Here is a 21,773-nt window from a genome sequence, read left to right on the forward strand (position 1 = left end):
AAAGAAATTTTTCCTTACATCCAACCTAAACCTCCCCTGGCACAACTTGAGGCCGTTTCCTCTCGTCCTATCACTTGTTACTTGGGAGAAGAGACCGACACCCACCTCGCTACAACCTCCTTTCAGGGAGTTGTAGAGAGCGATGAGGTCTCCCCTCAGCCTCCTCTTCTCCAGGCTAAACAACCCCAGTTCCCTCAGCCGCTCCTCATAAGACTTGTTCTCCAGACCCCTCACCAGCCTCGTTGCCCTTCTCTGGACACGCTCCAGCACCTCGACGTCCTTCTTGTAGTGAGGGGCCCAAAACTGAACACAGTGTTCGAGGTGCGGCCTCACCAGTGCCGAGTACAGGGGCACGATCACTTCCCTGCTCCTGCTGGCCACACTATTTCTGATACAGGCCAGGATGCCATTGGCCTTCTTGGCCACCTGGGCAAGAAGACATTTACGACTAGAAAGATGGAAAGAAATACTTCTAAAGTCTGTTGTTTCACTGATGAGCTGTGGCCTGTCTCTGTACGGTTGATGCAGGCATGTCTGGATTAGCTTTAGCCTCAGGGAGGACGCGCTCTCCGTTCTTCAGGGTCTGGCATTTTCTCATCACCATCTCCGACAGATTCTCACACGTGTCTCACAGACGATGAAGGAAATGCGGCCTTTACAGCCACTACAGCTTCATCATCCTCATCTGGAGGATTAGGATTTTGTCCATTTTCCAGAAGGGAAAAATAACTAAACTGGGGGGATTGATGATCTATTCAGTCAGCTCTAGGTTTTCCTAACTGTAACTTCAGTGGCTTGGATTCTGTGACAGACCTTGGCTAACAGAGTTAGGACGAAAACACTCGGAAAGCCTTAGTTTACAAATCTGGGAATTTTCTCTTTCAAGAAATATCCACGTCAAATCCATGATTAAAAAAAGCAAATCCTCCATTCCTGCATCTGCCTACAAGGCAATTATTTTTTCTAACCAAGAACTATATGCCAGACCCCTCATTTTCAGTAAAAATGTTTCTCTTTCTAATCTCCATAGTTCTATTTTTGAATCAAAGAACTATTTTGTTAACAGTGATAAGGGCACCTACTTTATTCACTGTGTTTCACCTTTATCAAGCGCTTGGTCCTGCCACCTCCTCAAGCCGTACTGACTGCTCCTAACACTTGTTATGTCTCGTATTTCTTTCCCTTGAACTCAGTAGCTTGCTCTTGGCATTTTCAGCCAAGTTTCAGCTCTAGCACTGACCAAGCAAAAGAGACTGTTTGGAAAGCCAGAACCACCCAAAGAGCAACGGTAAAAGCAGGCACCCTTCAGTTTTCTACTAAATTCTAACAGTTGAAATAGCAGAGGAAATTAATTGGAGAGGTTTTGCCAGGGTTTGGGGGCTAGTTGCTAGGGGGATGTAAATGCTAACTTCAGGACGTTGTTTTAGTGTTTCATTGCCGTACCCATCACTGAGGAAAATACTGCCAGTATGTCATTATATCGGAAATGAAATTTCAAAATGTTTATCTTGGGAATAAAATACATCTTTTAGGCGTGCAGTCAGCTCCCAGGCTCGTGGGGCTAGTCTTAAAATCCAAGCCTCTGTTGCCCCTGGAGGCATGGCTCTGGCACGGATTTTGACATCTGTGAATGCAGAGGGCAGGCCTGCTGCTGCTGTCTGGCAGCAGATGCTCCTGTCTTAGGATGGGGGATGCAATTAAATTCTTTCTTTTCTTTCCCTGAGCGCAAATTAGCAGCTTGATAGAGGAGTTTCATATTTTTATTGCAAAAAAATCAAGCCTACTGCTGAGTTGCATTGCACACAATTTCCTTGAGCTACTCAGCGAGTGGTGGAGAGGGGAATTCAAGGAGGAAGCATTGGGAAAGCCCCATCCTCACTGTAGAATGGTTCATTACGTTTGCCTGACGTGTTTATGGCTGTTCAGCCTGCGTGAGGCTGATGATGAGCTCGGTTAGTTGTCTCCTTACTTTCAGGCGTTTGGTTCTGTAAATGATGTGCGATACGAGGGCAGGTATCACCCCTGCGGATGGGGCGAGTGGGGCTGTGGAGCCGCATGCCCAAGGCTGTATTGCAGGTGGCAGAAGCCGGTGTTTCCATGGTCAGTGCTAAAGGGTGGGGGGGTAACGCCTCAGCTCTCCCAGGATAAGTATACCTGGTATAGGTAAGCGTGCTGCTGTCTCAGGTACCTCGCAGGTGGAAAAATATACTTTTATTTCAGAAATAAACTGGAAAACTCCCTTAGCACAAACCAGTGCATGAAAAGATCTTAGCAAACGCGTTACTGTGCCTCCATTTGCATTCAGCAGAGGAGAGCTGCACGTGTCCCGCTTGTGTTTTGAGCTGGAAACAAGGCTGTCCAGTTGAAACTCCAGGGTGGACTAACAATGTGGTTTTAATGCTGTAACTCAGCTCTACATAAAGCAGTGAGTAGAGTACTCTGGGAGTTCATTCAGGATCGTGCTTTGTCTTTTGCTCAAACACCTTAAACTTTTCACAGGGAACATCCTGTACTAAGGGCTTCATCAGAAAACTTCCACCCAGTTCCCAAACTCACCCTGTCTTTTCCGTAGCTTACAAGAGAGGCCAGGAGCACAATGTGGGGTGTAGAATCCACAGGCCAAAAGCTGCCTTCGGGCATCCATAGGGAACCGAAACCTCATGCAAACCGGAATGAAAAAAAACCCAAACCAAAACCAAAACAGTAACTGAAAACTGAATAGTCTTTCCTCTCTACACAGTGCATTTACTTTGCAATTTACTTTCCTCTCTAAAGCAGCCCCTCCCACTGCACTAATATTAAGTACTGCATGGAGTATAAGTAACTTGTTTTTCTAGACTTTTCAAAGAAGGAAGGGTGGGCATTGTCAGAATTTCAGTGTTTGTTTGCGGTGACACAAGATTTCCCCATTAATGGAAATAACTACCTGTGGTTAAAGATAAGCAGTCTCAATTTCAAGCGTGTCACAAACACACTTACCTCCTCAAAATACAGGTTCTAAAGCAGATGTATGTGCAGGTGCTGGCAAACCACCTTATGACCGCACTGGGCTGAATGAATCTCAGAAGTTAAGCTGTCCTGGGCTTTGGTACGAAGACGCAGCTCCAAACCTAACCTAGGTTTTAGCATAGGTCAGGTTCTAAATCAGAATATCTCTGTTTTCTCCACTCAGTGGAGGTCAGCCAAGCTTGCCATTCTTTTTTTTCTGTTATCACAGTGACTATGACGAAAGGAACGTGCATGCTGATGTCTAGATCTAATACTAGCTCCACCTCTGTCTTGAACCTGAAGTTCAGCCCAGCTCTGAAAATCATGGTGTGAATGCAATTATCAAGTACTTGATGCTCTTCCTGTAATTCCAAAATTTTTAGTTGTGGAAAAACATGTCTAATGGCTACCAATTTGAATTTGCCTGTTTTCAGCCAAGTTTCAGCTCTAGCACTGACCAAGCAAGGTCAAGTTGATTCACTGGAGCTTGATTCAAGCTTGATTCATTACCAGGAATCAAGCTGTATATACTGGCTCTTCTCTTTCTGATTAACTTTTATCCCTTCTTCCTCTTCTATGCCCATATCTGTAAAACTGGATGGAAGTAAAAATTTTATTTCTATAATGTATACCTGTACCTGTCTGAAAAGATGTCTAAGCCAATACAAATCAGTCAGGAGAAACTGTCTTTGGGAATTTGTGTAAAAATTTCCTCTTCTTTTTACCTTCACACGTCCTTTAGGGATTTCTTGGGTGGGAAGAAAATGAATAAAGCGGATAAAAAGCAGCTAGTGAGATTAAAAGGCAGCAACTGAAAGAAGGGTACAGTGTCTGGAGTGGTAGAGGGTGCTATCATCAGTGGAAAAAGGGGCATTTTTAAAAGGGTCTTTCTGCTCCATTTTCCCTTCAGGAGAGAAGGTTGAGGTCAGAAAGCTTGGTGAAAAAGTAGCGTGCTATGGTTCTGTCTAGTGCTGGCTGTAGTCTTAGCATAAAGGGGAGAACGGCTCACGTGAGATGAGGTTAGGCAGGTGTACAGTTCACATGTCACAGCGCGTACTAAACAGAAAAAAATTAGTTTCGTGTTCTAGAGCATGGAGGAGCATTTAGCTTGGGGGCAGGGAGTCCTACCTTTGAAACACCACAGTCTTGTCATGTTCAGTGCAGCGAGCAATGCACAGAAGATTCTCAGCAGTGTCAAAACAGGCTGCGGGTTCAGCGCTAGGCTACCTGCAGTAGCATTTCAGGCTACCTAGAATTGCTTCCAAATTGAGCTTATTCTGTGGCCGACTCCTTTCATCTCCACTGTAGCAGGGGTTGCGCTTTAGAAATTGAGCAAATGGGAGAACGAACACAAGAAGCAAACTACCTTGCTGTTAAAAATGGCAGTAATTTATCACACGGTGATATAGCACAGCTTCAGCAGCCTGAGCCCTTTGAAGTCATGCTGGGTTTATGACTGCTGTTAGTCCGTACCCCCGCAGTGCAGGTCTGATTGGTGCAAATGCTTATTACTGAGATCGTTCATTTTTTCAGTGCAAATGAAAAAAAAAACCATAATGCAGTTTTAAAAGGTTTGTACTACTTACGTTATGTGGCAATAAGAGTAGTCAAGGTAGCAGCAGGTTTTTGTGCGGTTAGCGTGAGACAGTTGGGTTGGTGACTTCTGGGATTAGTGAAGTTCCACTAGTCAGAAGGATTTAGGCTTCTGCGTCTCTATTTATCGCACTTGCAGCAATCTGTCACGGGGAGGAAGACTTGAGATGGATCCTAAGTGCTACACGAGCGTGGACTGTGTATCTGTCAGGGAGAACAAGTTTGGTGATGGTCACAGGAACAGACACGACTCAAAAGCTCTGCAGCACTTTGGGTTTTTTAAGCGCTCTGCGGTGTAACCCAATGAATAATGTAGTCGCTAACTGGTTGGTCTGTTTTGGCAAACACCCTGAGATGTTAACAGGCATGACAAAGGAATTAAAAACGAAAGCGACTCAGAACAAAAATCTGCTAACTCAGCACCGCTCCTGAGAGCAAATATTGCTGGGGTGCATACAAAGTGACCACTTAAGCCAAACGGTCTTAGGAAAACTGGTGCTGGGGCTGGATTTTTGACTCACTGAGCTGAAGTAGACCATTTCCAGAATAAACTGCAAACAGCATTTCCAAACTTTCTGAAACGTCAGAGGAAGAAAAGAGGGGAAAAACCTTTTGAAAAACATAACTGTTATTCAATAAATATGAAAAATTTTACAAGCAGAAATAAGTTCTCTCACAAAATACATTTCTCATAAATGCATTCATCTCTCTTCCTATTTTCAGAACTTCAGATATCAGTGATGACTACACCATATTTATCTTTCTCCAACTAAGCGCTCCGAAGACTAGATAGGGCAAAAGAACATTTATTGCGACTCTACCTTTATAAACTCAAGTCACTGTACCTATAAAGCTAATACACTTGTAAGTAATTTTAAGTAGTTTGATAACCTGCCAGAAAATAGGGGTATATGGAATTCGTGGCGTTACGCCTGATCGCCTGCAGGAATCAGTCGGTCACTCGTTCCATCACAGGACGTGATATTTGCGCTCTATTCAAGGAAGTAAATAGGAAAAGCAATTTGCATTTGGCATCGAAGTGATGCGCAGCAAGTGGCTGTCAGGTGAGCTAGGTGAGAAGGAAATGAGAGATTGCCAAAAGCGCGGATCTCCCACAGGTTTGTATGGACGTGCGACTGCCCGTGCCAGGGGCATATGTGTAAAAGTAGGCTAGGGACGTGGGACAGCGGGTCTTCTCTTGAAGAGACCTTGACTGCTTTCCCAGTTAGAAAAAGAGGCATTCTGAACAGGATCTTTGAGCAAATATTCCAGGCTTTATTACCTTGTTGAACCAGTCTGCCCACACTTGTAATTAGTTATATGCTTTAAGAGGGAACAATGGTCTCATTGTTGCCACGTACCTGCCGGTAGGCAATACGGAGAATTACAGTGGAAACATGATACCTGACATCAGTTTTTGTCATAGGGGTAGAAGAAACATAACCAGAACACCAGCATAGCATTCAGACTGGGTGGCCATTAGGGTCTGCAGAAGAGCATCCTTTATTTGTGTCTTTATTCCTCTTTGTAGTGAAGAAATACCATTCGTTCTCTGCATTGTGAGACACATCTGATTTGATTCCTGGTCAGTACATCTAACCGTTTTAAACTTTCGAACAAGGCTCTAACTTAATGATTTTTCACCGTGGGGTTCAGTTACTTCCACAGGGCCTTGGCAAGATAACATGGCAAATGTTTCCGTCAGGAGGCTTCTATTTGCTCTTGGCATTTCCACCAGAAAACAGGGAGCAGTAAGCTGAAAATAGCTGAAAATTGTTTATTACATACATCTATTAGAACCCACTGGAATGCAGATGTTGAAGGTATTTAGTACCTGGAAGGATCAGGACTTGAGATAGCAAATTGAGAGGTATGACAGAAATATCCAGGATATTAATTCAGATCCAGTGAAGTTGAAGATCTCTTTAGAATTCAGTAGAATTTGAGCTAAAGAAAAACGTATGCATTCAGTGGTAATGGGGCTGCACTGAAATCATCCTGACTCTCTGGGATACTCTAAAACTTACCAGGAAAATACACACATGTGGACGACTATCCAATATTGCTGTAATTAAAAACTAGCTCCCAAGGTGGAGCTCCTCTTTGCACTGCAAGACAAGATCGTGATTTAAAAGGTCTAACCCTATTTCACTGTGGAATGAGCACTAGTATTGCTCAAGGACCTCTCTGCAAGTGGCATTCCCCATTGTCAGTCTGCAACTGTCAACTGTCCTCGTATTGCACGAGGTCACACGGCTTGCATAGGTGATGGTCTGTACTGATTTTAAAACCACACCCGTTTGGAAGGCTGCAGCGGAGTTTAGTCAGGGAGATCAAACGGTAAAATTGAACTGCAAGTTAGAACTTCAGTTGGACTTTATAGCCGTCTCTGCCCCACGATTTGTGTGTGACCCTGGGCCCAGCGTCTGAGCTTGGATAAAATATTCTCTGTGCTCTACCATACTCAGCTGTTGAGATAAGTGTAATCCTATTTTTTTACCTAGCAGGGATATTGTCAGTCTTTACTATGATACCCACTGAAGAAAAAAAACTATCCTTTATATAATGAAAAACATTTTATTTCATTATATGAATTCGTATCACAGTACGAATAGCTTCAGCTGATATCCGTATGTGCAGGACTTCTGGCGTTCCAAAGATCAGAAACATGGACAGACAAATAGATTAATACTGGAGTTTCCACATGAGATGAAAATCTAAGAATTTAAGATTTCTGAATTTCCTAGTGCTGGGCATCCTGCAGTATAACTCAGGGAGATATTTGACTCATTTTATGGATGATATGAACATTAGCTCTCTGACTACTCTAAACACTCTGCCTTAGGTAACATGTAGCGTTTGTTTGAGTGTTTTATTTTACGAATGCTGTATCCGTCGTGTCTTTCAAGAGCACGTGGGTTTTTTTTAAACTATACTGATACATGGTAAAAGGATAATATGGCTGAACTGGTGAATGTGAAATTTAGCCAACTTTGCCCACAAGTCACCTGCAAATGGACTTGCTGTTCCCAAGTACTAGTTTGTCAGGGCCCTGAGTGCGGCAGCAGGCCCCAATTGCCCTGACCAGACTCACCTGGAGCCTCCATCCACACCCTCTGCCCATGGGCCTAGAAGCCTCATTTAAGCTCAGGCCTGGCCTTCAATCCTTCCCTGAGCTATGGTGTAGATGTACCTGTTTCCAGTCCTGTTCCTGAATAGTTGTTTCGATTTAGTGGCTTGACCTTGGCCTCGTTACCTTGCTTTTGTCTGATGATCAATGGACTGTCAAGGGGACCTGTTGCTGTCATCACCCGGCTGGGGTTGCGGTGGGACTGTGCCCTGATGGTGAGATCACTGCCGCTGCGGTCACCCTTGGCTTGGCTTCTCTTAGGAAACAGCTGGCTCTTGCTGCTCCCTTTGTTGTTCAGAGTGTTTTTCCTAAACCTGTTTCAGGCTCTGATTACAGCGCCTTATTCGGTACGGGTGCAGACTGGAGTTCTCATTCTGCATTCGTGCTGTGAGATCTGTCTCCAAGCTGTCATTTAATAAAAGGATTCCTCCCTGACAAAAATCTTGGGATAATCAGGATCATCTTTCTTATTTATGCAAGCATTTGTGATGCCTTCTTTCTGCAAACATTCTTAGGGAGACAAGAAAGCCGCTCCTACGTGTAAGAAAGGGAAGTTAGAATTACCTTGGAAACAACTGTGTTGATTTATATTATTGAATAATTTATGCACAGTTGTTCAGCAGTTACTGGAACAAAGCTTTCTAAAAGATACACCTTCCTTCAAACACATCAATTATTTACCTGCGAACAACTTTTCCCTTCTCTTAACTCTCCTCAGCAGCTGCTTTTGGTGTGCTCCAGACGTGTGTTCAAAAAAAGAAGGAATAAGGGGAAATGGGTTGCTCCACAATGCTGAGGTTTCATGCCCAGTGAAGACTCTTGTTAAGACCTCTCTCTCTCTCTGAAGCTTCCGCTTTCTCGAAGCAGAGGAGACGGCCTTATCTTACAGCTGATGAAACGGGCTTCAACAGAGGAAACTTACTACAAATGGCTAAGGTTCCGCCGATCTGTATGACCAGGCACGTTCTTTGTGCTGAAGGTTGTGTAGCATTTGTGAAAGATTTTGGACATGAAAAACATTAATGATTGTTCCTCTTCCAGTGGAGACACGGGGGCACCCTTTGAATTGGAGTTGTCAATAAGACTTGACAGAAATGCTGTAAAACAGCCCTTTGATTTGCAGTCTATATCATATATGTTTAGACAAGGTATCACAGCACCTCACCCCTGTGGGGTAAGGCTTGCTCGCTAGGTTCTCCAAGGCATCCTCCCTTAGGCTTCTGCCAAGTGAGAATCTTCTCCAGCCATCATCTGAGTTTGTAGAAGTCCGAGAAACCAGACGTGTCACGTAACATAACCAGGGGGAACAAAATGGGACACAAAAACACAGCTTTTTTTTGTCATTACTGCTTTATATGCTTAATCTCCAGCAAAAAAAAACCCAAAAGATGCTCATAAAGCTTAACCAAAATTATACCACATTAATCCTTGCAATCTATTTTAACAACAGATTTAGGCAAAAAAAATCCAGGTTTGGAAATGATGGTATCAGTATCGCTAATGTATGTAACAATCATAAACTTTACTTTATACATCTTGCTTAAGTTGGGATAAAGATTCAGGTTGTAAAATTTGAGATAAATTATCTGACACTGATGTTTTAAACGTTGTATAATTCATTACTTTAACATAGCAAATATATCTTTTGTTAGATGATTCATTGCTGCTAAAGAAAAAGCTTTGCTTTTACTATTTCACAATAACGTTTACCACGTTGTTGGTTAAGTGCGAATAGATAACATGCTGTTTCCCATGAAGACGTCCCGAGAAGAAAACTCGAGTCCATTGCTTTCAATCTCCAAGTTTATTTTCGTCATGCTAGCACAGAAAATACTCTTGTAATACTCAGGAACAGGTGATCGGAGCATCTTCTCTAGATACAGCAAAGAACTGAGTGTTGCACGGCATTTTATTAGACTTTTTCTTTTCCTCCAATCTGGAGTAGGGAAGAGAGGATCTGAGAGCTGTGGATTGCAATTGAAAGTCTTACCTTGGATTCAAATATTCTGCAATAAGTCAATCTAATAACATTATTTTTTAGCAGGATGCATCTTCATGGACCATAGGCTCCCCACAAATATAATGTGTCCTTCTAAACAAGCCTGGAGGGAATGGAAGAGAACATCAGTAGATGGTATACCTACACAGCAAGCAGGGACCCTCATCATCAGTCTGTTTCAAGTCTAACAGTATATGCAATAATATTTTCAACCAGCTTGTTTGGCTCTCGACACATAGAGTTGTCCCAATAAACACATATGTTGCCTGGTGCCTAAGAACTAATTAGGTACAGGTATCATACTGTTGGTTATGGTAATGTGTCACGTGACTAATGTGCATGTTATCCTTTGCAACCAGAATGTCTGTTCTTTAGATTTTTGGGATGAAGTACACAGATCAAATATTGGTGTTAGTCAGGAGGGAAAAGAGTGGCCCTAAAATTAAGTTGAGAAGTTGGGGAAAACATGACCAATAAAATTACAAATACGTTCCTAGCTATCTAAGGTGTATCACCGCAGTTCAGGGTATTTGCAAGTGGAATCAAGGAACCACAGGCTCTTTGCTCTGTCTAAACCTAGCTTAGGAACGGTGTTCAGAGAAACCTGTCTTATGCCAGAGGCTAGGTTCATTTCCCCTTGCTGTGGCCCTTTTTCCCAGCCAAAGAAGAAAGCCTGTGGAGGGAGTCCCCAGGTCCTGCTTGATTTCTTAGGTGTCTGTGTATACCCAAAGGTACTCCCACATGCATGTGCATGCAGCTATTTTGAAGAAACATCCATTTAGACAGGTTTTTTTTGAGGCTCAGCTATCTTGCTGACATACCACAGAATAAGGCACTTTATTTCTGCCCAAAATGACAGAAGAAAGAGAGTCCCTTTAAAGTTAATGGTAGTGCCACAGAATGATAGGCTATCATTTGCAAATAACCTGTATGCCAGAAAAAATCATTTTTGTCTCTCAACAGATGTTGGCCAAGTGCATCACTGCAACTTCACTGCCAGCCACCAGACAGCTTGGAGGGACCAAACAGGGAAGCTGTGGAAGGGACCAGGGGTTTAGTTCCAGTGACTTGAAAACAAGCACTAGGCAGGTGATGCAAGGGTGAGCACGCCTGAGGCTGATCTTGCCTCTCTGTGGCTGTCGGAGCTAAATATCCCTGCTGTGCAGACCTGCCCTCAGTGCATTTCTCCAGGCCACCCAAAAAATCAGCAGCAGATTCTTAACTCCGAAGAGCCCTTCTTGCCTAAGCTCGCTCAGGATGGATACCAGATGTTGCCCTCGCTCTAAAACTCTTTTGTTTACTTTAGCATCTTCGTTGTTTCATACCTCAAGAACATAAAGGCAGAACGCTGCAATACAAATAATATCTTGAGCTTCAACAAGAACCGTTTTTCACCACCACAGGTACAAGTTATTTTCTACCTTTGAAATATTTGGGGTCATTCTGCGCTAGCGAATGTGTCACTTTTTCAGTCAGAGAAGACAACTCCTTCACCAAGCTTTCAACTCAGGCACACTAAGCAAGGAATTAACGTTCCGAGGGCCGCTCTTCCAGGGCTCCTTTCAAGCACCCTGCACAAAGAAAATTCATGTTGCATACACCATAAACACATTTTAAAATACGGAGTTTTGGAGCCTCCTCTAGTGACCGCTATTCCCCACCTCAACCGTTTTTTAAAATGAGACCTATCCCCGCGCCGCCCGCCGCTCTGCTCACCGCCCCCCGCCCTACCGCCGCAGAACCGCCGAGCCCGCGCGAGGGGGCGCCCTGCCGCCCTTCCCGCCGCCGGCGCCACAAAATGGCGGCGGGCGGCGCGGCGCTGGCGCTGGCGGCGGGCGCGCTGGTGCTTGCGGCGCTGCTGTGGCGGCGGCGGGCAGCGGCGGGCGGCGCGGGGCGGGTGTGCGTGGCGGTGCTGGGCGACCTGGGCCGCAGCCCGCGGATGCAGTACCACGCGCTCTCGCTGGCCCGGCACGGACGCGGCGTCGCGCTGCTGGGCTACCTCCGTGAGTGAGGGCGGGCGGCTCCTTCTCGCCCCCCGCCCCAGGGTACGGCGCTCGCGCGGCCCGGTTTGAGCTACGCTGAGGCGGCGGCTGGGCTGGGGTCGGGGCGGTGTGCGGGGGTCGCTCCTCTGACCGGCTTCTCCCATCTGGCAGAGAGCAGGCCGCACGGCGACGTGCTGCGGAGCGGGAACATACGGCTGGTGCCCGTGGCGGACCTGCGGGGGCTGCGAGGTGGGTGCGGGACGGCTCCGGCTCCCGGCCCCGCCCGGCGTCCCCCGCCCGGGGCTGCGGGGGAGCGAGTCGCCGGGCTGGGATCCGGAGCGTGGCTGCGGCGGGTGCTTGTGTTGGGGGGCCGGGAGGAGCAGAGGAAAGGGGTAAGCGAGGTTTACGTGGAAAAACAAACCACCGGAAGGGGGCTGGGGCCTCGCTGCCGCCGGGCGCTGCTCCAGGTGGGTGTGCTGGCCCAGCCCAGCCGCCCGCAGAGGCTGCGCATCCTTGGTGCCTCCCTACCTGCTCTAAACACTTGCCTCTGTGGTACTGGAGCACATTAATGCAGTTCCGATGCAAGCTGAAGCAGGGACGCTTTTTAATTTTTTTTTTTTTTTTTTTTTTTTTTTTTACCTTGTGTGTATGTTTATCCATACCTACCCCGATTTCTTTCTATACAAAACACAGAACAGGAGCTTGTAGGGATTGCGAGATGTTTGTCTAAAAACAGGTTTCCATTTTTACAGCGTACCGTTACTTTAAACCTTTCTCTGCAGAGATGGCTGGTTATGTATGAGGTGCACGTTTCTGGAGAGCTGTAATATCTTTACCAGGTTTTCTCTTGTTTTGCAGTTGGGCCGAAGCTTCTCCAGTATGTCATAAAAGTTATTGTGCAGGCAATACAGTTACTGTACACAATGCTGAAGATAGATCAGCCATCCTATATTCTTCTTCAGGTATGTTTTGTGTTGGGACTAATTTTAGTAAAATAAATAGTACTACATTACAGGGCATTTTTGGCAGTCTCAGACATTGTTCTAATTATTTGAGAGCTAAAACTGGCCTAATCAATGGTGTAAACCTATATCAAACTGTTTTTTTGGCTCTAAACTTTGATTTTTCTGTTAGCAGCTCACGTTTGTTCTTCCTGTTAATTGTTGAGCTTTCAAACTTCATTGGCATGGATAGTAGTAAAGAATAAATCTTAACAGAAATGTTTGTGTGTTTATTGGAGGGGAATTTTGATCCTGATCCAACGGTAAAATTTGAAGTGCCTCCCAATCTTCATGGGTGAAACGGGCAGTTCTGTAGTTGGTGAATACAAAATTGTCTCTGTTCATTAAGATCCTTTAAAGCGATGTAATTTCAATCATTTGATTTTATTTTTCTGGTAATTACTTAGCGTTTGTCACTTAACCACAGTCTTACGCTATTTTTACTTGTTTTATTTATTAAACAGAATCCTCCAGGCTTACCTAGTATAGCTGTTGCCTGGGTAGCATGTCTTTTCTGGAGAAGCAAACTGATAATTGATTGGCACAACTATGGATATACTGTAATGAGTCTGAGTCATGGAAGAAATCACCCGCTAGTGCAAATTGCAAAATGGTTTGTACAGTAATTTCTTCTCCTCTTTATGAATTATGTACCTTTGTAGAATTCAGAAGAAAGGAAACCAGTGGGGAGGATATAATTAGCGAAGGGCTGTTTCCATGAAGGATTTCTGGATTTTGCTGTGTGGAACTGCTTTCTGTTTCAGAAAGCACGTTCTATAAAACGCCTTTGTTAAACACGTAGGAAGGCGACTGATGAAGTAGGCAGGTTGCTTTTGTGTGCATATGCAAACTTTGATCTTGTTATTAAAATTTCTTTATATGTACTGGGCTTTTTTATTCTCTAATGCTGCTTTACACTCCAACTCATCTTTAAAGGTCTATTTCTTGCTGAATCTAATTGGTTACAAAAGGCTTTAAAGGCTTTCGAGTGTGGTGTTCTTAGGTCTTAGAGGATAAGGGAGTCATGCTGTATCCCTTCTCATAAACTGATACTGCTTCGGTATAAGGAGTCAGTCAATAATTGATAATTAAATTTCAGTTGCTGGAGGCAGTTGGGTTTCTTTTGGTTTTGTTTGGCTTTTAATTAGCGTTGGCACCGGTGGGCAGTAACTATTTGGCTATTGCAATTGCCTGCCTGTGGTTTCTAACTAAGAATTAATTTTTGCCAGGTATGAAAAGCTTTTTGGGCGTTTGTCTGACTATAACTTGTGTGTCACTAATGCAATGAAAGAAGATCTGTGGGTGAATTGCAACATAAAGTAAGTCACGTACCTCTGACAAATTAGTATGTGTGTATGCAAAGTAAAATGAAATAACATAGCTCTGATGATTCTGGATTCAGAGGAATCTTACAAAAGCAACTTTCCCAAGCCCTTTCATTACCACTGAAACACGTTAGCTCAGTTTTGTGATGAGCTAGCAGAGTGTGGGCACTCAAGAATCTTCATTACCCTTCATAATTAACGCCCCATTGACTAGAAGGTGGCAGTCCAGGTGTTACGGAAGTTTACTACCAAGCTGCCTATAGAATCGGAATGAGGCAGACGTCACTGCATTTATTAACAGCTAGTCTGCCCTGCAAGTTTTTCTTTTGCAATCAGAGGGCTTTAAGATCAAAGTTGCTCAGGGACGGTTATGAAGTAAGTAAGTTTAAAAATCAGGACAATGATGCTGCCGTTTTTACGGTTGTATTACACCCCTTGAATATGCACACAAGAAAGGCGTCCTTTGTTACGGGATTAATATGTCCATCTTGGTGTATTCCAGCAAACTTCAGGAATACAGAAAGTTGTAAGCATTGAAAAAGTCATTATTTTGCTGCATTAATTCACTTAATTACTTTCTGCATTACATTGTTGTAGCCCATCACTGTACCATATGCATTTTGTTACATCTGTGTTTTATTTAGCTTGTGAATTTATTCCATTACAGGGCAGTAACGCTGTATGACAAGCCAGCTTCTTATTTTAAGGAAACACCGTTAGAACTTCAACATCAGTTGTACATGAAACTTGCCAAAGACTACGAGCCTTTTAAACCACGGTATGTGTAAGTAAAGCATGCAGTTACAGTCCTTAATCTGAATGACATAAAGTTATTGCACCTAGTAATGAGAAATATGTTTGTGTGGGGTCACAACTTACTGAACATCAGCAGGCAGAGTGGTCTCTGTGCTCTGAGCAGCAGCAGATGCTGTGCAAATTAGCTTAATTGTCACTAGGAGGGGCCAGAATAAGTGAAATCATTGAACTGTGATAACACAATGGTTGGTGCGTGAAATAATAGAAGTGTTTTATTTTTAAAGAAGGTGGCATAAGTATTGAGGGAATCTGTAATAGAATGTCTCTAGGGTGAAACTCAACAGTTGTTCCCGCTGAACTAGATGACAGTGATTGGATGCTTCGTTTATAGCATCCCTTCCTTTTGCTTACTGTGGAGAGCTTTCAAGATCTTGCTCCAAGTGTTAAACGTTCCTCTCTGGCTATGTGCAGGATGTCTCCTGTAGTAGATTTAACAGGGCGTTACTTTACCAAACTAATGCTTGAAAAAGGAGTGAAAGCCATAGTGTATAGCAGTTTCTTTTTGGAAGTGCCCACCACAGAATGTATAGGTTCTGGGTTTAATTATACAAACGTACTGTTGGCCTCCATGCTTTACCATATGTTTGAGACAGAGCTAGAAAGAGAGGCTGACTATTTTCTCCACTTGTCAAGGAAAACACTTTGTTAGAAGATGGAATCGTGCCTATAGCAGTAGTGTCACTAGGCTCTTGGTAGCAATAGGAAAGATGAAAAATGGTCTCTCTTATGATCAGGTATCTCTCTGCAGCTCAGTGCCGTGATGACTGTGTCTCCAGAGAAGTTGAGCAGCAAATCTGAAACAGCATGTTTGGAAATCCGTGCTGGTTAAGCATAGTATTTCCTTCTGTGTTGATGGCCTGTGTTTGTGTAGTCCATACTCAGAAAATTCTGTTTCCGTAGTACAGAGTCTGTCAGTTCGAATGCTGAGATGTCTGCCTTTACAGAAATGGATGAAAAAAATGGCCACGTGATAAAAACTAGAGGACGGCCAGCTCTTCTAATCAGCAGCACAAGCTGGACAGGTTTGGAAACAAATAGCTTTTTTTTAATATTTAACCACTGTTTAACAAAAGATGGCTATTTATACTTCCCCATGCTTGACGTGTTATAGAGGCATGTTTACATCATCAGTGGCGAAGTTACTTTTTTCCTTCATTTGGCTAGAAGAATTGGAAGACAACTTGTATATAATATACCTCAGTGGCTAAAAATGAACGATTTAAAAATGAAATTACATTTTAGTTATAGAGCTACAGCCTAGAGGCTCAGCTTCAGGAATGATTAAAAGAGATTTCCTACTTCTGTTTTTAACTTTCATTCTGGACATACTATCTTGTATGGTGGCGTAAAATGGATTAATAAACTAAAATATTTACTCCTTTATTTCTGATAATGTGTACTACATACTTTTCTCACTTTTTTTCTCTATGAAAAAGGGAGCAGAGAGTAGAAACAAATCCGTTGCTGGTAACCATGGGCAGAATTGCGTATGCCTTTGAATCAACAGGGCAATTTCTACACTTGGTTCTCTAGCTTTAGAAACTAGAAATTTCAAACTTGATAGCTTTGAAAATGTGCAGTATTTGTGGCTTATTTGTCTACCATATTGCCAAGAAGGGGAGCAAATAAGCATTGTATATGGTTATAGACTTTTATTTATGAAAACAGAGCAGATTTTTAATAGGAAAAGCATGTTCCAAACTTAAATCATTTAGTTGAAGGTGAGGAACATCTTGATTGTTGTTATTTAAAGACAGTAATTCATTATAAACGATAGAAATCTGAATGTCACTAATAAAGCTCTCTCTTTCAGAGGATGAAGACTTTTCAGTCCTTTTAAAAGCTTTAGAAGGTAGGTATGAAGGAATTAATCTCACCTATTCAAAGGGAAACGGTGGTTTTCTGGACAGTTATGAGGGGCTTCTCTAAAGAACAATGCCTCCATATTCAAGTGGAAATGCAAGTGTATTTGATTAATTAGCAGTGGTTTAAGAGTAGTAGTTGAAATACAGAAGTGCAACATCTGGATTCAATTAGAGTAGTTGTCAGGGAGAATTATATTTCTAACTAGCTTGTAAATTGCAATTTTATTTTCTAAGCTATTACGTGTAGTCTCCATAGGCATCTGATAATAGGAAAGAAGGGAATATGCATTGTCTTATTTTATAGACTTTGCAGCTGCAGTTTCTAAATTAGTATGTTGAAACAGACAATATGGTGTAGTAGAACAAATGCTGAATAGTGCATTTTAAACAGACCATAGTTTATTTCTGTAGAAGTTTGACAATTTTGTATTGCTAAACTTACTACTATTTTACTGGGTATATGCTTGGAAAGAAATTACTGGAAGTAGGAAGCTAAACACTTAATACACCGTGACCATTCTTAAACCAGGCATCCGCATATTTGCTGACTCTAAACAGTTTTTTATCTTCTCCAGATTATGAGCGGTATATCAATGAGGGAGTCAACCTTCCATCTTTAGTATGTGTGATAACAGGTAATAGTTTATTTGCGTTACAATTCTTTCAGTGCTAACAGAAGACTTTATTTTCACTTTTCTTCTATGCTGACTCTCCTGTTGATGGTGAAGAGAGAGAAGGGACTGCTGTCTTTATGGCTGGTTATAAGAGTAGTGATTTATAGTTGGACTGTTACAGCCACGTAATCATGGCACATCTTTAAAGAGGAGAGAAGCTCAGCCTGCCTGTCTAGTACAGCTGCGCATTACTCCATGTTCAAAAGAATTTAAGCTCAACATTGAGATGATGCTGCAAAAGAAACTTAAAATCTGATGTTTGGAGTGTTAAGCAGAAAGGTTTTTATTTAGTGCTGGAAAAGAGAACCTACTCATCAAACGAGGTTTTACCAAAAAGTTGTGCAGGCAGAATGAATGCTGTTTGGTTAACTTTCTCATTAAGAGCAAACTAAAATTTAGTGTCATTTTTATGAAGGGCCAATTGTGCTGATTAAATTTGTCATTAGTTACTTGGTTATCTTATGGCTGTAGACGAAATGCAGGTCAAGGCTGGGGGATATTGATGGCAGGCTCTTCTAAATGTTGAGTAGACAAGAAGTCTAGGTTCACGTTGCTTTCAAGGGGACTTAGTCTTTTACGTGTCTCTTTGGGGATTGTGAGTGGTGTCTGTCTTGATGTACCTGATATGACAGGAGCTTGTCAGCTGTACAGTAAGATGCACAGACCATGCTATTTTCAGTCATTTTGATAAAAAGCTATTATATATTTTTTTGTCTGTTTCAAACAGGCAAAGGACCTCTAAAAGACTACTACAACAGACTGATAAATAAACTGCACTTTAAACATATCCAGATCTGTACGCCGTGGCTTGAAGCTGAGGATTACCCTCTTTTGCTTGGTAAATAATGGATTATGAAATAGGCTTGAGAATGTGTGGAAAAACAACTTAGCAAATTTGCAGAGGGCTGATACAGTAAGGGAATGAAGTTGCTGGTTAGTGACGCTGTACACGTATACTATTCGTGGTTTTTGACTCATGCCAGCAAAATTGTTACATTTCTCTAACTACGGTTTTCACTGTTATCCTGAGAAGTAGGCATAGTACCCGCACTGCTTTTTTTTTTAGCCTGTTCTTTGTACTCTTCATTTCTTCTAACTATGCTGAAATACAGTGTGCCTGTGCTTACTCCAGTTTACTTTCAGGGTCACTTCAGTAAATGAAATCATAAAGTTTTCGACTGAGCAACCAAAAGTAGCTTAAATTCTAAATTAACATGTCCTTGGAGTGGTATTCCCTCAGCGTGTTCATTGTATTAACATAGAGTGTGAGTAAGCTTAATGAAGTAGTAAAATACATATTCAACTTGATCTACATTCTGCAGGGTTAGAGCCTGCCGATTTATATGGCTGTAAAACACTGTTTATTTGGTACTTTTTAACTAATGAATATAACGTCTATAAAATGATGCTGTGATTTCTCTACTTTGAAATCGCTTGAACTGGAAGAGGTCGCTAGTGAGCCATGCAGCATATCATGTCTGGATTGTGATGGAGTTTTCCTGTGCATTTACCCATTCTTAGCAGATTAAGAGGCAGAAAGGCTGTTTCAAGATACGTGAAATTTTAAAATTCCCTTTAATTTAATATGCACTCGCCTGGTATGTTTCTAAAGCCTGACTAATTTTAGTAACAAAATATATCGTGCTTTTTTTTTTCCCCCCTGAGTGCTTGAAATTGGGTCAGTCTGGATGGTGTTGAAGGTAGCTCATGTTTAGCTTGCATCACTCAAAGTAGTACGTAAATAGAAAGGTTTGCAGTAAGACTAGAAGAGCAGCTTTCGGAGAATTCAGACTCTTGTCTGTTTGCTTTTCAGGCTCGGCGGATCTGGGGGTGTGTCTCCATAAATCCTCTAGCGGTTTGGATTTACCCATGAAGGTGGTAGATATGTTTGGCTGTTGTTTACCTGTGTGTGCAATACATTTTGAATGGTAAGAGCTTGCTTACTCTGATACAGTTTAAGTGGCTCATGTAAAGCAGTATTCTTAAAAGCAAGAGTTCAGCAGCTTCTGCATGTATCAAATGAGATTCCAGTTCTGTGCCATAGTAACTTTTTTTTTAATTCCATAGGATAAATTAGAAATCAAGGTTGTTTTATTTAAGGTCAGTTAAAAAATTAACACTAGTTTCTACAAAGTTGGGAGCATTTAATGCAACCAATTGCCTTAAAAACCTACCCTGTAATCCTTTGTTTCCATACGCTTCACGTAAAAAAAAAAAAGCTTCCTTCTGCATAGACATGTCTGTGTTCTGTGAAGGGGTGAGTGTATGCGTAGTCAGCCTTACAATTTACAGTCCTTTGGGGAAACAGTAGCTTTTATAAATAAAGCCACATTCTTTGTGAAGGTCTCATGAACTGGATCATGGACAGATTTTCCTTGTAGGTTAATTGTAAAGTAGATTATTGCCCTGATTTTTAACGTATGTCCAGGTGAATGGCACAGAGACAGAGTGAGGGCCCTTTCGTACTGTAATGGTAGATTTAGGTAGCCTGACGTAGAAGGGAGAAACAATCTTTAAATTTAAACCTTTAAAACTACCTTCTTCATTCCATTTTGTCAGGTATGAAGCTCATATCTAGACATCCAGGATCATCATGTTACAGATACCCTAGCACGGTCTCTTCGGATGTCACTATGCAACTTTTTAAACGTGTATGTCCCACCTGCTGCTTTTTGCCTCATGTTTTCCTCTATGACTTTTGTTCACAGTTTACATGAACTTGTGAAACACAATGAAAATGGTCTGATATTCAGGGACTCAAATGAACTTGCAGAACAACTAAAGGTAAAGGCTTGACTGATTCCCCCCCCCCCCCCCCCCCCCACTAGCTATAACTGCAAAGGTGCTACCATGTGAGCCGCCTTTTCATATCTGACTATCATCTGTGTATTTTGCATTCTCAGAAGATACTGCTTTGCCTGGTGAATGTTACTGGCCTGACTTCTATTTGAATATAAATCTGAAGCTGGCAAGAACATTTTAAATATTATCGTTCACTATTTATAGGGTCAGACCAAAGAGTGTGCTCTTACTGCAGCATTGTAGCTGAGGGTTAACACTGGGGAGGCTAGAATGAGCCTAAAATGTAATATGATGGTATTTTTCTATGTTTTTCCTTTTTAACTTACAGATGCTTTTCTTGGGATTTCCTAAACTGGAAGGCAAACTTCACAACTTCAGAAAAAACCTTCGTGCGTCCAAGCAGCTGCGCTGGGATGAGAGTTGGGACCAGACTGTTCTTCCTTTGCTTGGGCGGAATGACTGACTCTGTGGGGGAGGAGGGTGTCAAAAAAGCGAATACGTTCCTGGAGATGCATAGATTTGATAAAGAGTGAATAAATGCTTTCCATTGTCTATAGTTGTAGTGTTTAACTACTTCATCTTGGAACAAGTGCTTGGACACGCCTCTTCCTTTACAGTTTGAGCTTCTCATGTGAGTAAGAACAGTGCTGAAGGTGCAGCCGAGGCTATTTGTTGTGTGGTAACAGCGTAAGTCTTGAGGGAAGACGTGGTTCCTGTGCTGAAGAGCTTGAGCCTTGCCATCTGGACTGCCTTTCCTTCCTTATCACTTGGGACGAATCTTCAGAAAGTGGGAGGGCGGCTTAGTTACTCTAGGAACTCATATGTGCAAAATCTGTTACCTGTGCTGCTTAAAGGTCACTTTTTGGTGAAGATACTTGAATACATATGTAAACTATTGCCGGTTATACCTATTGTACAGTAAGGACAATACCTGTTGTAGTAGGTGATGTGGGTATGTTTTTTCTTGCAAATGGTAGATGCCTTTTATTTGAATTGTTTTAGTTGAACTGAGGATACAGTGGGGTTTTTGTTTTTTTCAACCAGTTAATGTTCTTGGCTAGTCTTTCCTAGACAAGCGCTGAATATCCTCTTGTATGATTTTATTGAGACAGAACCATTTTGTTTCAAAGTTGCTTTCCTTTTTACAGTGTGTGCAAGAATGTGAAAGCACAGCCACTGGTATGTGACAGCTTTACTGAACACTTAGAGGAAAATAGACCTTTCAGTGGGCGTTGTCCTTGTACGCTGAAGTGAATGTGCCCATTTACCTTGAGAAAGAACGTAAAATTTACGCCTTTTTGAACAGATGAGTAGAAAAGGAAAAAAATAAAACCAAAACGTTATTAAAATATGTTTAACTTAATAAAAGGGCACCTCACTTTCCGAGTGCTCACTCAGGTATACCCTTCATCTTTTTATTGTTAATATCGGTATTCATACGCAGACCTAATGCTTACAAGATGGTTTTTCCATCACCTTTTTGATTATAAAATAGATGTCAGTCATTTAAGGAATAAATGTGCGTGGTTTTATCATGTGGTTACTGCTCTTCAGAGTTCCTAGTTCAGTGGTGGTAGATGACTACAATGGGTTCTGCA

At 42.3% G+C, this 21,773-nt stretch overlaps 2 protein-coding genes across 3 annotated transcripts; one reads left to right on the forward strand and one right to left on the reverse strand.

The window, feature by feature from the left end:
* Positions 1-487: 487 nt before the first annotated feature.
* On the reverse strand, positions 488-11,300 carry C13H16orf89 (chromosome 13 C16orf89 homolog). The gene is given in 7 exon segments (XM_076351262.1): positions 488-627; positions 8,393-8,464; positions 8,892-8,999; positions 9,447-9,554; positions 9,557-9,572; positions 9,575-9,675; positions 11,132-11,300. Coding segments are annotated over 7 exon segments (714 nt in total).
* A 208-nt stretch (positions 11,301-11,508) lies between these two features.
* On the forward strand, positions 11,509-20,727 carry ALG1 (ALG1 chitobiosyldiphosphodolichol beta-mannosyltransferase). Of its 2 annotated transcripts, XM_076350803.1 has the most exons (13): positions 11,509-11,713; positions 11,864-11,941; positions 12,551-12,654; positions 13,158-13,306; positions 13,923-14,012; positions 14,686-14,796; positions 15,735-15,856; positions 16,648-16,686; positions 17,275-17,334; positions 18,101-18,211; positions 19,187-19,301; positions 20,082-20,157; positions 20,504-20,727. In XM_076350803.1, the coding sequence occupies exons 1-13, from the start codon at positions 11,509-11,511 to the stop codon at positions 20,636-20,638; spliced, it is 1,395 nt and encodes a 464-aa protein (XP_076206918.1). In that variant the 3' UTR covers positions 20,639-20,727. The 2 variants fall into 2 exon arrangements, with proteins under 2 accessions (XP_076206918.1, XP_076206919.1); XM_076350804.1 differs by lacking the exon at positions 11,864-11,941 and having other exon boundaries at positions 11,655-11,755.
* Positions 20,728-21,773: the final 1,046 nt, after the last annotated feature.

Source organism: Aptenodytes patagonicus, chromosome 13 (genome assembly GCF_965638725.1).
Source record: "Aptenodytes patagonicus chromosome 13, bAptPat1.pri.cur, whole genome shotgun sequence".
Classification (NCBI taxonomy): Eukaryota; Metazoa; Chordata; class Aves; order Sphenisciformes; family Spheniscidae; genus Aptenodytes; species Aptenodytes patagonicus.

Excerpts from the sequence above, each read along its gene's own strand:
- ALG1 (XM_076350803.1), top strand. The coding sequence starts at position 11,509 with ATGGCGGCGGGCGGCGCGGCGCTGGCGCTGGCGGCGGGCGCGCTGGTG. Across the intron at positions 13,307-13,922 it reads CTAGTGCAAATTGCAAAATG|GTATGAAAAGCTTTTTGGGC; the intron begins GTTTGTACAGTA and ends AATTTTTGCCAG. Across the intron at positions 14,797-15,734 it reads TACGAGCCTTTTAAACCACG|TACAGAGTCTGTCAGTTCGA; the intron begins GTATGTGTAAGT and ends CTGTTTCCGTAG.